The 13,448-nt window shown below is 59.3% G+C and overlaps 5 protein-coding genes and 1 non-coding gene across 7 annotated transcripts; 3 read left to right on the forward strand and 3 right to left on the reverse strand.

Moving 5' to 3' along the window:
* Window positions 1-430: 430 nt before the first annotated feature.
* On the forward strand, window positions 431-2,327 carry JDV02_000065 (uncharacterized protein; the record flags this gene model as incomplete). Its single annotated transcript, XM_047980832.1, has 2 exons — window positions 431-825; window positions 890-2,327. Exons 1-2 carry the CDS (start codon window positions 590-592, stop codon window positions 2,325-2,327), a joined length of 1,674 nt encoding a protein of 557 aa, XP_047836789.1. The 5' UTR covers window positions 431-589.
* A 328-nt stretch (window positions 2,328-2,655) lies between these two features.
* JDV02_000066 (uncharacterized protein) lies at window positions 2,656-3,787 on the reverse strand (the record flags this gene model as incomplete). Its single annotated transcript, XM_047980833.1, has 3 exons — window positions 2,656-3,208; window positions 3,293-3,559; window positions 3,654-3,787. The coding sequence occupies 3 exons, from the start codon at window positions 3,785-3,787 to the stop codon at window positions 2,656-2,658; spliced, it is 954 nt and encodes a 317-aa protein (XP_047836790.1).
* Window positions 3,788-4,724: 937 nt separating this feature from the next.
* On the forward strand, window positions 4,725-4,808 carry JDV02_000067. The gene has a single exon. It is a non-coding gene; the product is annotated as a tRNA-Ile (tRNA).
* A 463-nt stretch (window positions 4,809-5,271) lies between these two features.
* JDV02_000068 (uncharacterized protein) lies at window positions 5,272-8,307 on the reverse strand. The gene is made up of 3 exons (XM_047980834.1): window positions 7,521-8,307; window positions 5,964-7,431; window positions 5,272-5,910 (listed from the first exon to the last, which is right to left on the reverse strand). The coding sequence occupies exons 2-3, from the start codon at window positions 7,262-7,264 to the stop codon at window positions 5,877-5,879; spliced, it is 1,335 nt and encodes a 444-aa protein (XP_047836791.1). The 5' UTR covers window positions 7,265-7,431; window positions 7,521-8,307; the 3' UTR covers window positions 5,272-5,876.
* A 1,810-nt stretch (window positions 8,308-10,117) lies between these two features.
* Window positions 10,118-11,538, forward strand: RDI1 (rho GDP dissociation inhibitor). Of its 2 annotated transcripts, XM_047980835.1 has the most exons (4): window positions 10,118-10,391; window positions 10,622-10,944; window positions 10,999-11,047; window positions 11,101-11,538. In XM_047980835.1, the coding sequence occupies exons 1-4, from the start codon at window positions 10,298-10,300 to the stop codon at window positions 11,229-11,231; spliced, it is 597 nt and encodes a 198-aa protein (XP_047836792.1). In that variant the 5' UTR covers window positions 10,118-10,297; the 3' UTR covers window positions 11,232-11,538. The 2 variants fall into 2 exon arrangements, with proteins under 2 accessions (XP_047836792.1, XP_047836793.1); XM_047980836.1 differs by having other exon boundaries at window positions 10,999-11,538.
* Window positions 11,490-12,661, reverse strand: PPG1 (Protein-serine/threonine phosphatase; the record flags this gene model as incomplete). The annotated part of the gene is made up of 4 exons (XM_047980837.1): window positions 11,490-11,947; window positions 11,998-12,252; window positions 12,337-12,570; window positions 12,646-12,661. 4 exons carry the CDS (start codon window positions 12,659-12,661, stop codon window positions 11,490-11,492), a joined length of 963 nt encoding a protein of 320 aa, XP_047836794.1.
* Between the last annotated feature and the right edge of the window lie 787 nt (window positions 12,662-13,448).

Raw genomic sequence — 13,448 nt, forward strand, 5'->3', positions numbered from 1 at the left:
AATATTTGGGGCGGCGTCGGATCCTTTCACTGTAGATGATTTGCCTAATGAGCGGCGCGCTACGGTGCACCACGCGGCACATGCCGAAACCTGATGTGCGAGGCGCGACAAAGAAAGCCTGCTTTGCAGGTGGCACGATAACAGAAATACAGCCGAAAAGATGGGGGGGAATGGACACAGAAACAGACGGATACTGGTGTGTGCAGGCGGCGAGGCCAGCAACATCATGTTCATCGTGGTCTAGATAATATCGTCAACAAACGGGTTGGCCCACCAGGCTGTCGATGGCCAGGCCAGAGTGTGAGACAGTACCATCGTCAGCCATTTTTTGCCACAGAGAACGATGCGGCGACTAACCGTATGTTGGCTTGCCGATTACCCCGGCCAACAAGGCTGCTCACTGCGACACGACAGCAACACGACGGCAACACGACGGCAACACGACAGGCTGCAATCGGTCTCTCGCCTCGTGCCAGTCGGCTTCTGCTTCTTCAAGCGCATGGCCGTATCGCAAGGCACTAAAAGACCCAAAAACCTCAAAGCCGGCTGCGGTGCCCGCCCTGCACGCACCAGCGCGACCGAGTGAGTGATGGCACAGGAGGCGTCGGACGCCGCCGGCATACTCCGCCAGTTGGCCTCGCAGCCGTTGTACATCAACGCCCTTCTTGTGACTGTGACTGCGGCCGTCGTCGTGTGGCTCTGCCGGGGCCATGCGCGGAGCCCGCACGAACCCAAGGCGAGCCAGCTCATGCCCGCCTACGTGCCGCTGGAGATTGGCCTCAGCACCATCCTCTTGCAGTGCCGCGGGCTGGCTTCATACTTGCCGTGCGTCTTCCCGATACGCAACGCGCACAAGTGGCGGCATATATACTGACTGATGCGATGTTAGGTTCGCCCTACGCCGTCGGACAGGGTCGCTGTTCGGCATCACGCGGCGACACCAGATCTTGTACAATCTGCCTGGGGTCGACAAGTTGTTTGCGGCGGGCCACCGCTCGCTGGACACAAACCCGCTGGGTCTGAGCATGGTCCTACGCGTGTTTGGTGGCCTCGTGCCGCCAGAGCTTCGACCTCGCTTCCCGGCCTTGTGCAAGAAGCTCTCTGCCCCCGTGGAGAAGGGCTTTGTCAACGACGAGGCGGCCACCGCAGCCCTCGCGAGAGCCGACGTGCCCGGCAAGGTGGGCGCCATGCTCTCGTTCTCGGAGGAGCCGGCCGAGCAGCGTCGCTGGGAACGGGCAGCAAAGGTCTCCGTCGTTACGAGGCCGGACCCGGCGGCGGGCCATGCGGGCGCCGTTGAACTGGATCTGGAGAATCTGCTGCGAGACCTGGGCGCCTGCATCTCCATCCCACAGCTTTACGGCCAGGACTTTCTCGACCGCAACGCCACGCTGCTCGACGACTTTTGGAAGTTTGACAACCATGCTTTCCCGCTGCTCGTCGCAGGCGCGCCGAAATGGATCCCCATCAAGTCCTTCAAGGAAGGCGTGGCGGCCCGACGTCGCCTTCACATTGCGCTCGGCGGCTTCTTTCGCCGTCTGAATCAGTTCATCAACGACGAGCCCGTCGACTTTGATGCGGACATGAGCGACGTCAGTACGGTTGCCAAGGAGAGGAACGCGGCATTCAGCGACTTCGACATCCCCATCGAGAATCGTGGAAGACTGGAGACGGGGACGTTCTGGGGCCAAAACGCAAACACGCAGCCGTTGGTCTTCTGGTTCATTCTCTACGTCTACGCCACGCCTGGGCTGCTGGACGAGTTACGCAACGAGGTCCAGCCTCATCTCATGGTGTCGAGAGACGCTGCTGCGCCGCCGCAGATCACGAGCGTAGATCTGCCGGCGCTCGGACGAGACTGTCCGCTGCTCAAATCGGCCATGTTCGAGACCTTCCGCATGGTGAACGAGCCGACTTCGATACGATACATTGCCCGGGCGCTGCTAGTCCCCGACGGGAAGCATCAACACCAGCTGGAGGCCGGGACGTGGATCTCAGTCCCCCACGCCGGCATCCAGCGCGAACCATCCATCTTCCCAGAACCGGACAAGTTCATCCCAGATCGCTTCCTCGAGGTGGACGAGCGGAGCGGGAAGCCGGTCGCGAGGTACGGGCGGCTACGGCCCTGGGGTGCTGGCGTCGGCATTTGCAAGGGCCGCACGTTTGCCGAGAAGGAGATTCTGCTCATAGCCGCGTGCTTCATCACACTATGGGACATGGAGCCCCCGGGCGGCGGACCGTGGCAAGTCCCGGGCTCTGTGCCTGGGACCGGCGTGGCGCGGCCCAATAGAGCTGTACGAGCCGTACTCAAGCGACGCCTGTCATGGTGATGAACGCTAGGCATAATTTTGCTACGCTGACGAGCTTTTCCCATACTCCTTCTCTTTTCTCCGGCGATCGCGTTTGCGCAGTGTTCCCAGACCTGAATGGGAACTGGAATCGATAGACCTCGTAACCTTCACTACCACCTAATCTCATATCGCAACATGCCCCTCTCAAATCCCTCCTTTCAGAGCACTTTTCAGCTGCACGACATACTTCTTCCATATATACATTGTCTATGAGGGTCTTGGCCGTGAACCGCTTGGTCTATTCACACGCTGGGCCTCGTCATCGTCGATGCATCGTCATGTCGCATACCTCATCACAGCACGTCCATTACAACACCCAAGCCAACGCCGCCGCCGCCGCGACACCCGCCGTCCACCCACCGACGCGGACCCTCCAACTCGCACTGGCTTTCCCCATCAAGTCCCTCTCATACCCCAGCGTCGAGTTCCACACGGGCGTATCGTTCGAGCTGGACAGCAGCAAGTCGGACCTCTCCGCGTCGAGCTTCCCCAGGAAACTGATGGTAATCGGCCCGCCCAAGAAGCTCCCCTCGTCGTGGTCCTCGCCCTTGTTGCCGCTCTTGATCACGGCGCGGATCTCGAGGCTCGCAGAGCTGTTGTCGAATCGCCCGCTCACAAACGGAAAGGCCGTCACGTTGAGCGTGTCGAGGTGGCTCTTGCGCTGGGACGGGTTGAGCAGCGCGCCGGCGTACTCGTCAAGAGCCGATGACTTGCACGTGCTGTAGTTGAAGCCGACGACCTGCTGTTGCGTGAAGTTGCGGTACCCGCTGAAGGAATAGGAGGTAGTGCCGTCGATGTGCGACGTGTTGAGCTGCCACGTGGGGGGTATAGTCTCAGTCGGCTTGGTGTAGCGATTCATCCTTGTAAAGTAGTAGTAGCAATCGGTTAGTTCAGCAGCCCTTTTATTTTGCCTCGGTCGCGCAAAGGGGGGGCGAGGAGCTTACGAGATGACGGATGAGATGGTCTGGATATCATTGATGGGCCCATCATCGTTGTTACTCCTCGCGGGCGTGATGTTGAGGCTCTTGTCCCAGAAGCTGAGCGAAAACGTGAGCTCGTTCTGGTCAGGAACGTAGCGATTCGACTTGACAATCGCGAGGAGCGAGTTCTCAAACGAAATCTCGACCGGGCCCCTGGCAAACGTGTCGCATTCGGTGTCGTCCATCATGTCTTGCGGGTCGATGCGCAGCGTCGTCGTCCCATTATAGTACCTAGGTAGAGGCGACCGCCGCCGCCGACAATGTCAGCACCTTTACGTATAGCGCAGCTGCTGCGCTGTCAGAGCGATGAGGCGTCGCGGCATACGATCCTGTCCAGCGGTAGAGATAGTAGATGAGGCCCGTCACGTTGCTGGGGCGCAGATTCGACGACGGGTCGATCTCCTCGGCTCGCCCGCGCACGGGGCAGAGCAGCGCAGCGAGATATACGGCAAGCAACATGACGGGTGCTTGAATGAGGTTGTGGCAGCGCTGATTTCACCATGTTGCCCCGAACATGGGGGGCGGTCCGGCCACCGCCGTCATCTTATATGGGCTTGGCTGGTGTGTGGCCGCGGGCGGCGCGCGTGCTCCACGAGCCCACACGGGCTTCATGACCAGTAGCGGAATAGCCTGAATCAAGCTTATTTTGATGTCCTGTGTCACTAGCGGAGCGGAGCGGCCCAAGGTGGTGACTGGCGACTCTAGCCGGGGTGAATTGACGCCGAAGGTCCTTTGGCCAAGACTTAGTGGCTCATGCTACGAGTTTGTTGAGTTGCCGAGGGCCAAAAGAAGGGGCTCAAGACAGACCGCAGGTGAAAAGGCGCCAAAGATGTGAAGCACCCCCGGACACAGTGCCCGCCACTACATGCGGGTGCTAGTAGTGCATTTCTTCCGTCAAGTGAGTGAAAGTGATTTCGAGTACCAGGGTCTTTGTCAACGCGTGCGGAGCGATGCCTTCCGCTTCGCCTGTTCCTCTTCTCCAGTCTGTCTTGCAGGCGTGCCTTGAAGGGCAGTTGTGTTAGACCATTTCATGCATGTGCAGTACGAAGTATACAGTATATGAAGTACGAAGTACTTAGTAACCATATCATTCAAAGTCCCGTCGGCGCCGCGGCCTGCGATCAAACGACTGCTTCTAGACTAATAAGACTCGATATTCAAGGCTGTTCCATAAACTGAATGCGATCGAACACTGACCACGGGGGAGGGCCGGCTGACTTGTATTAGTGCACGGAACTGAGTCGACACCACCGCGGGTAGCCACGGGTGGGTGCGCAACAGTGGCCTGGGGGAGGGGCCGAGTGCCAGCGAGACCCGCAGCGGTCTCAGACCCACATACACTTGATAGTACGTAATATCTCACGCACCGTCAACAAAAACAGCTCCAAGCTTGAAAGCTTCCTTAGCTCAGTTGGTTAGAGCGTGGGACTAATATTCCTTGGTCATCTCAAGGTCGCAAGTTCGACCCTTGCAGGGAGCAGCTTTCCATTTTTTTGTCTTTTGTTCCTTTTCCTCACCCAGAGAAGGTGAAGACAATACCATTGATGCTTTTTTTTTTTGGCCTTTTTTTTTTTTGAGACGTCTCTATCAGCCTTTGACCTACGGACGGGGGGGGAAGGGTCTGTCTCGTTTCAACAGACAAAGAGCACGTGGCGTTTGAGCGGACGCGGGCGTCTGGCCACGATCTGTTTTCCAGGTGACGACTCGCCAATACGTATCGTACTGTCCTCGTGGACGGGCCGAGTCGTTGTTTGGAACCTAGGGTTGTGGTGGTTTGGAAGCCGAATGGAGCCGTTGTGCTACGTAGTCCACATGTGACCCCGTCCGGACACCCATCCAGGAATACCAACTGTAGATTGTGTGGTGATGAAGGGCAATGCGACAGAACGGTGCCACGCGCTGCATGTGTGGATCAAGTCATTGCAAGCGACCCAACGGTTGCCGTTTCGGATAAGACGCCACCGGATATTCTCATCAGGGACATCCATTCTCTACGCAAAATCCCCAACTTCAGTCCTTGCGAGCAGTGCGGCAAGAGGCACTGCACGTCTTGTATTCATTACAAACAATACTGCACCCGCCTGGCCCCCCGCCTTGACGCGCAAAACGCCATCCACCACTACCGATGCGTGTGAGGCTATTCACACCAAGCGACCCCATCCATCCCTCGTACGCCTATATCTCACAACACTGCTGTTTCGTCGCTAGCCACCAAAGCGGCCGTTTTCCTCCCCTTCCGTAATGAGCGGCGGGAAAGGGCGAAAGGGGGAAAGAAAGCGAATGTGGGGGAATATCAGTCTTATAATAAAAAATGGGGCGTAGTGCAACCACAAAGACAAAAGGTTCGACGCCCCGAGCTCATTGCAACCAGGCTGGCCAAAGAAAAACGACTACTATATCCAGTTCCAAGCTGGGCGCAAGAGCTCGAGGCAAAGGGGGGTATTCTCCTCTCCGTGCGCGGATATTACTGACACCAAAAACATGATATGCACAAAGGCGGCGGGCGTCGACATCCGGTGCGCTGCGTCGGGCCAGTCGCCGTCTCGTCTTACAGAAAGTTGACGAGCCATGGGACGAGTGCACTAGAACAGGTTAACATTTGCACGCGACGTGATGCGCGTTGGACTCGACTTACCCGACCGCGACAGTGGCCCCTATGCCAAAGAGCGCCCTGTTCTTGACCCTGTCCTTTTGCACCTCGGTGGCCGTCTTGACCTTCTTTGCCCGCGGCGCCTCCTCTTTGACCTCGGCGTCGCTCATCTTCTTGCCAGGGCTCTTCTCCGAGACGGAGATGTCGGTCGCCTTGCGCTTGCTCTTCTTGGTCGACTCGGGTTTGGCCTTCTTGTCATCAATCTTGTCCTCGGCCTCGGCGCTGGCAGACTCTCTGTCCTTCTTGACCATCTCCTTGGCCGCCTCCATCATCTTGGCAATCTCTTCCGCGTTCGGCGGCTCACCTGCCGTAGGCAGAGGAATGTCCACCTCGGTCACGGTGTGCTTGGTCTCCACGCCGTTGACGTCCGTCGAGACCTCCTCGTCCACGTGGACCTTGACCTTGGGGTCCTCTTCCCTCGGCTCCAGGACTACGGCGGGTTCAAAGGCAGACGTCTTCATGACGATATCGTCCTGCTTGCCCTTCTTGGCGGTATCGCCATTGACCTCGGCAGATTCGAGCTTGGCTTTGGCGCTACGCTTGCGAGGCGAGGCCGGGGCACGCTTCGTGCTCTTGGTCGGGCTGGCGGATCGGCGCGCGCGCGAACTGCGCGGGATGGACGAGGGCGTGGGCGGGGCCAGCTGCTGCTTCTGGGCCTTGGCGACATCAAACTTGGGGGGTGCGCTGACATTCTTGGGTGGCGAGTCCGAGGCGGTCGACACGGGGATCTTGGCGGTATCGAGCAGGGCTCGGATCCAGATGTCAATGTTGTACTCCTGAGCAAGGGCAAGGGCCTGCTCCGGGGGGATCCAGATGTTGCCGGCCGTCTCCTCGGGGCTCGTGGTCGGCAGAGACTTGATGTACTTGCGCTCGGCCTCCTCCTCGGCGGCCTCGGCGTAGGGGAAGGTGGCCTTGAACATGCCGGTGGCGGAGACGTAGCCGTCGAAGCTCCGGCGCATCAAAAAGTAGCTGGTCGGGCTGGACTTGAAGATTCCTGACACGATGCCCTTGGGCAGGGGGGCTCGGAGGTGGGCGTACTCAAAGGCGCCGAGGGCGCCGGACTCTGCCTCATCGCCGCCGACCATCTTTGGGGTCAGCTTGGTCTGGCCGAGGCGTCGTCGCGCGACGAGCTCGTGGTCTGTGGGGGGTTGGAGGTTAGCGCGCACGCATACGCGAACCAACGCGACCGACCGCGAAGAAAGTGACCGCGACCTACACTCGGGGATGTCCTCGACCATGAGGGGATTGGTCCGCGAAGGCAGGCTTCTGGTGCTTGGGGGTGCCATGATGATGGTCTATGGCCGTCGATGCGACGTGGCCGGCGGAATGCGCGTGCGGGCGTTCGAGTCGCGTCGAGTCCAGAGGGAACCGAAAGCGAACTGCGACTGTGCGGCTAGCACGAACAGCGATATCCAACTCGACACACGACGCGCGAGTAACCTATAGAGCCGGCCTGCGGCAATCCGTCAGCCTGTTTTGCGGCAAGGGCGAGCGCGACGGCGAGGATGAATGCGCGAGAAAAAAGAGGACGAGGGCGCATACATACGATGCAGGGACCGGGGATCACGGATGAAGCGACTGGCGACGTAGACCGAATCGGGCGAGGCGCCAATTCACCAACCAACCCAGAGGGCGAAAGAAAGAGAAGAAGAAAATGCTGGGGCCGGTTCGCAGAGACGCGGCGGCAGCGAATGCGGCGGATGGGCCAGCTGGGGAGAGCGACGCCTGCCGTGGACCACCTACGACGTGGACGCGTGGTGGTGGTGGTGCTGCTGCTGAGCGGATGCGGGTGTGGGCGAGGGAAGGACGGGAAAGAGATTCGCGATGCTGGGGGGGGGAGAGACGGGCGGAGGTGGTGGATGGATGGATGGATGGACGGACGGGGGGCCGCTGGCGCAAATTGGTGGAGCGTCTGGTGCTGACCTCTTTCGGACTGGCCACGCTGGATGTGGGATGGGATGGATGTGGATGTGGATGTGGACCGATGCTCGGGCATGAGGTGAGAGCTGGAAGGCGCCCGGCTCCCTCTCTCTCCGTCTCTCTCTCGCGCGCGCGCGCATGCTCTCTGAGACCCCGGAAGGCGCCAACCTAGAAGGTGCCCGCCCTCCCGTCGACGGGAGCGGTCGTCGGGCAGCCCGGGGTGGTGGGCGGGCGGAAGCGCCAATAGACCAGCTGGTCCAGCGCTGGGCCAGGGCTGTTCTGGGCATGATGGCGCGAGCCGTGCGCGGGCGCATCAGTGGCTCATCAGTGGCCCGCGGTTGCTGGAAAGCAGCCTGGGCTGGAACCCCGGAACCCATGCCATGCCATTCAATCCGATGCCCGCCCGCCCTCCATCCCCTCACCGCAAGCTGGACGGAAGGTGCAAGTACCTTGCTACGATGATTGAAGGATGAAAGGGCGCACGGGGTCCCGTGCGCGCCTGGGTAAGGCGACGGCGGGCGACGCGATGAGACGACCCTCCGAAAGTATCAGGATGCGCCATTTTTGGCGCAGGGGTGACATGCCTCCTCACAACGTGCCAGGGTCTCTTGCCGGGCTCCCGCTGGTCCTTGGGACCCTTGGACCACCACTGCACTCGCTCGGGGGCACACACCTACCCAGCTGGATGAGGCACGCGGCCAGAGGGGGGGCGATGGGAGGGCCGACGCGACCCTACCCTTGTGGGAAGCAGCAGGAGGATGCTGGGCGGGGTCGTTGGAAAAGGGCATGGCTGGGCATGTCCTGCAATAACGCGGTACTCATCAAACGCGTAAAGCTTATCCTGCCTCGACGTACTGCACTATCCGTTCCATTTGCAACCGCAGCGCAAGGCTTGCAAGGCAAGCTGTTCGGGGAACTCGAGGCGGCGTTTCCGCCTCGGGCCGCCGCCTGGCTAGATAGCGCGAGGTGCGGGTGGTACTTTTTTTTTCTCTCTGACGCGCCGCCGAGAGCAAGCTCACGTGCATTGGCGAGCCTGCCAGCAAGCTACAGGGAGCACTTGTTCAGGGCCAAGTGAGATTCGAAGTGCAGGCTGTTGTCACTGTCATGCACGTTTGCTGCGACAGAGCAACGTGTACAAAGTACATAGGTAGGGCAGGCCGTCGCACTCGTTGCGCATCCAATTGGGTGCCACTGGATTAGATGTGCAAGCTGGGGCACTGTCAACGGTAGGTATTGACGGTGGGACTATTTGACGGAGAATTGCTTTGGCTCAAAGTGCGAGTTCATCTGCGTCCGTACATTGTGTCAATGCGGGACGCGCACTATATTCATGGGTTGAGGGCACGGAATATCTCAACCACTGCTACGACGAGGGAAATCTACAACCCGATGCGGCGTCGACGTGACACATAAAGATACCAACACAGTGCAACTCTCAAGAGTGCCTCTTCTTCCATCCCCAAAACCCTTTCTGACGTTCCTATCGCGCTGCCAACACAAGACGGTCTGAGTCTAGGGTATGCCACTATTCGGCACCACTATCTGTCCTTGGCAAGCAAAGCCTCAGGCATGAAGAGCGTGGGTCAGGTACGATCTCCTAGCTACCTAGCTAGGGTGCCATCACGAGACGCGCTCAGTTCATCAGGCACTCGACGAAGCTGTTGTCCATCTGCTCGTTTCCGATGCGCCCAGGCCCACACCGCGCGCCGCCCCACGTCGTGTGTCGCGACTCGTGCCTTGCCTCGCCAATTTGCCCACCGCCCGTCTCCGTGTCCAGACTCAGTCTTAGTCAGAGCCCAACAGCGCACCCCTTGTCGAGCTCCAGCATCAACGTTGTCTGGACAGCAGCAAGCCACACACGCAACGCTCAAACTCGCCTCTGAACGGTTATAGAGGAGGAGCAAAGAGAGGACTGGCAAGAAGATGCACACGGCTAGTGTCGCAACCGACCCGCATAGACGGTACTACGTACTACGAGACCTGACGCTGCTGCTCCTGCTGCTGCGACCGTGACAGACACCCGTAACCTCAGCTCCCCCCTGGGGCCCTGGCTTCCCTCCCCCCGGTGTCGTACCCCTGAGCTTGTCTCTCCGTCCAATCATGCCAGTTGCCTCCGCCCCCACCAATGCGGCGGCGAGGGCCCCTGGGCTGCAAGCCCCTCCATCGTCACCGTGACAATCGCCGCCGCCGCCGCCTGTCTCCTCCCCCTCCAACGGCGGCCCTGCTGGCTCTTGACCGATTCTCCCATCTCGTGTATTTTCTCCCTCTCCTCCTCCTCGTCCGCCTCAGTTCTCCGGTACCTTCAAGCTAGTCTACGCAAAATCGACTTGCAATCTACGTCGTACGATCTGATTACGCTCCGCCTTTGACCTTCCCCGCTACCTGTCCGCCTTCTCACCATGGCCTCCCACGATGATGACACCATGCCCGAGGAGACGCAAGGCTACAAGCTCTCCCAGCCTAAGCAGAGCTTGGCTGAGTACCAGCAAATGGGTGGGTGCATGCACTTTCTCGAGACAGACCCCGATGTTGTCTTGCAATTTAACATTAGCTTCGATGGCTCGCTCTCCGCTACGTCCACCTTCCCAGCCCCGAAGAGGGGTTGATGGTGCTTTACGAGTCCCCACCCCAGGCCTGTCCTGCGGCCAGCATCTGATCCGATACTTATATACAATCAAACTACCACTTCATGGTCAGCAGCTAACCGCAACAACCCATGTTAGATGCCGGCGATGAGTCCCTCCAGCGATACAAAGAGTCCTTGGGTCTCGGCGGCGGCAAAGACATTTCCGACCCCAACGACTCCCGCGTGTGCATCATTCTGAGCCTCACCATGGACTCGCCCGGCCGCGACCCCGTCACCATCGACCTCTCCCGGCCCGGCAGCGAAGCCACCATGAAGGACAAGCCCTTTAAGATCAAGGAGGGCTCCAAGTTCACCATGAGCGCAAAGTTCAAGGTGCAGCACGAGATCCTCAGCGGCCTGCATTATGTGCAGGTGGTCAAGCGCAAGGGCATCAAGGTGTCCAAGGACTCGGAAATGATTGTCGGTGACGCCTCGCGTCCCTCGATCAGCCTTCTCCGTGCTGACAGCTCGCAGGGAAGCTACGCACCCAACACTGACAAGCAGACCACGTACATCAAGAAGTGTAAGCGCGCCATAGGCCTCTCTGCATTCTGGCCCCAGCTGATAGCCTGCTAGTTCAAGAGGAGGAGGCGCCCTCGGGTATGCTTGCCCGCGGCCATTATAATGCCATCTCAAGCTTCGTCGACGACGACAAGAAGAAGCACCTCGAGTTCGAGTGGAGCTTCGACATCGCCAAGGACTGGTGAGGTGATGCCGGGCCCGCATCTGAATGCCACCGCTGGCATGCATTGATGTTGTTTCTGTCGTCGAGCGTCATGAGAACACGAGTATACCAGATCCTCAAGGGCGCGGAAAAGTCGGCGTGATATTTCGCCTCATCATCTGCAGACACATGCAAAGAGAATAAAGGAGCCATGTTTCATATCGCCATGACATGCTGGGTGTCGCTTTGTTCCCATGATGCGCCACCGACTGGGTTGTGCATGAAATGAACGCCCCTAGGACTATAGGAAGTAATCAGGTAGGGCGTTTCCGTCTGCCACCTTCTCGTTACCGGGCTGTTGGTCTTTGTGAAGGTCGTTTTCCGGCGCGGCGGCGAAGACGTTGAAGAAGCGCTCCCCACCGTCGCTAACCTCGAGGACGCTGGCCATGTTGCCGCACCGGTAGCAGTAGTTGGGCGCGCTCCAGACCGTGCTCAGTCGGTCGTCGTAGAGCACCTGGAAGCCCTCCTGGCAGAGCTGGTGGGCGCGCAGGATGTGCGACATGTTGTTGACGGCCAGGAACTTCTTGACAACCTGGGCGCCGAATGTGTATCCCGCTCCCCGGGGCGATAATGAAAACTCGTCTCGCTCGGGGTCGGGATCAGACCAGACGAGATCGGCCATGGGACCCTCGTGGGGAATTTCTCGAAAGCGATCAATGATTTTGATCTGGTCGATGGAGTGTATGGACGGGGACAGCCCTGTAAGGAGTCAGAAGACACAACGGGAGCGTGGTTTCGACGAAACTCACCACCGTGGACGCAGAAGATTTGGTTGTCGATGACGACGCTCAGCGTGAGAAAGTCAAACATGTCGGTAAAGTAGTGCCAGACGTTGGCATTGCCGTACTTGCGGGAGCACTCAGTGTAGAAACCGTACGACTGGGTGACGCCGCGGGACTCGTGGTTTCCGCGAATTAAATGCACGCGTTCGGGGTATCGTAGCTTTAAACACACGAGCAGGGAGATGGTCTCGACGCTAAACATGCCGCGGTCGACATAATCGCCTGCTCGTCCGTCACCCTGTCAGCTTGTCCGGTTTATCACGTCGCCCTAGGCCTGGGGCACATGCCGTAAGTCGGCACACATACCCAAGAAGAGATAGTTGGTATCCGGGCAGTAGCCGCCTATCCTGAAAATCTCAATCAGGTCGAAGAACTGGCCGTGGATGTCGCCGACGACGGTGACGGGCGCCTTGACGTGCACCACGTTGCTCTCTCGCATGAGCAGCTCCTTTGTCTTGGCGCATATCGCCTCGATGACCGACTCTGCGAGGAGTTCCTTCTTGTATAGCCGTGAGATGCACTCGTCGAGGTCGACGGAAGCTGATGGGCGGGCAGCAACCAAGGTTAGTTACTGTGGTCGCCAGGGGGGAAGGGGAATGGGGGTGCCGCGCTCACAAGGTAAGCTGGGCATCGTGGCGCCGAATGTGTCGACTTGCAAACGAGCTCGGCGAGTGTTGCCCTCAAGTCCAGGCTGGGGGTTCGGTCGCGAGCGGTCTGACGGATCGGGGCAGCTTCATCAAGACCGGCTGTGGCGCGTCTGCTCCGAGCTATGTCGACGGACGGATGGGGAGAAGAGCGCTGCAGCAGACGACGGCCTGCACCAACATGATCGGAAGCTGGGCTGGATGCGTGCAGCTTGGCGTGGGCAGCGAGCCGCGAGGAAGAGCTAGGCGATCATTGAAGAAGCGAAAAGTCCGTGTCGCTGCCGAAGGTGCTGGCTGCTTGGGAGCTCTGGGTTGCAGGTTCTGCCGGCTGGGTCGGATTGGATTACCAAGGCTAGCAGCCCTCCAGCTCTTACCACGCCGCACTACGTACTGCCTGTAGCGCCGCACCGTTTGGGGGGAGGGGGCAAACAGGGTGTTTCGTTTTGGGCGGCTTGCCCGCCAATGGTACGCGCCAGTTCGGTGTAGCACGTGACGAAGAATCGCTTCTACTCCCGTGTTCGGACGCCGCGAAATAACTAACTTCTTTCCCGTTTGGAATCTCGAGCGAGGAGGAAGATACAACAGTATGGGTATTTGAGTAGTAGGCACAGTGCGTGGAAGGCTGGCTGGTTGACTACCTACCTTAGCTAATCTACGCTCCTTGAAACCCATTGGAGCGCCCCCATGCCCCCCATCCTGGGTGCACGGTGCGGTGGTCTTTTGTCGCTGCCTTGCCTTTGCGATAGGGCAGCCAGGGGCAGGAGCACTATGCGG

Source organism: Purpureocillium takamizusanense, chromosome 1, assembly GCF_022605165.1.
Source record: "Purpureocillium takamizusanense chromosome 1, complete sequence".
Lineage (NCBI taxonomy): Eukaryota > Fungi > Ascomycota > Sordariomycetes > Hypocreales > Ophiocordycipitaceae > Purpureocillium > Purpureocillium takamizusanense.

Coding starts and splice junctions, on each gene's coding strand:
- JDV02_000068 (XM_047980834.1), bottom strand. CDS start 7,264: ATGGCACCCCCAAGCACCAGAAGCCTGCCTTCGCGGACCAATCCCCTC. Junction 5,911..5,963: donor GGGGCCACTGTCGCGGTCGG/GTAAGTCGAGTC, acceptor AACCTGTTCTAG/TGCACTCGTCCCATGGCTCG.
- RDI1 (XM_047980835.1), top strand. CDS start 10,298: ATGGCCTCCCACGATGATGACACCATGCCCGAGGAGACGCAAGGCTAC. Junction 10,945..10,998: donor CCAAGGACTCGGAAATGATT/GTCGGTGACGCC, acceptor GACAGCTCGCAG/GGAAGCTACGCACCCAACAC. Junction 11,048..11,100: donor GACCACGTACATCAAGAAGT/GTAAGCGCGCCA, acceptor ATAGCCTGCTAG/TTCAAGAGGAGGAGGCGCCC.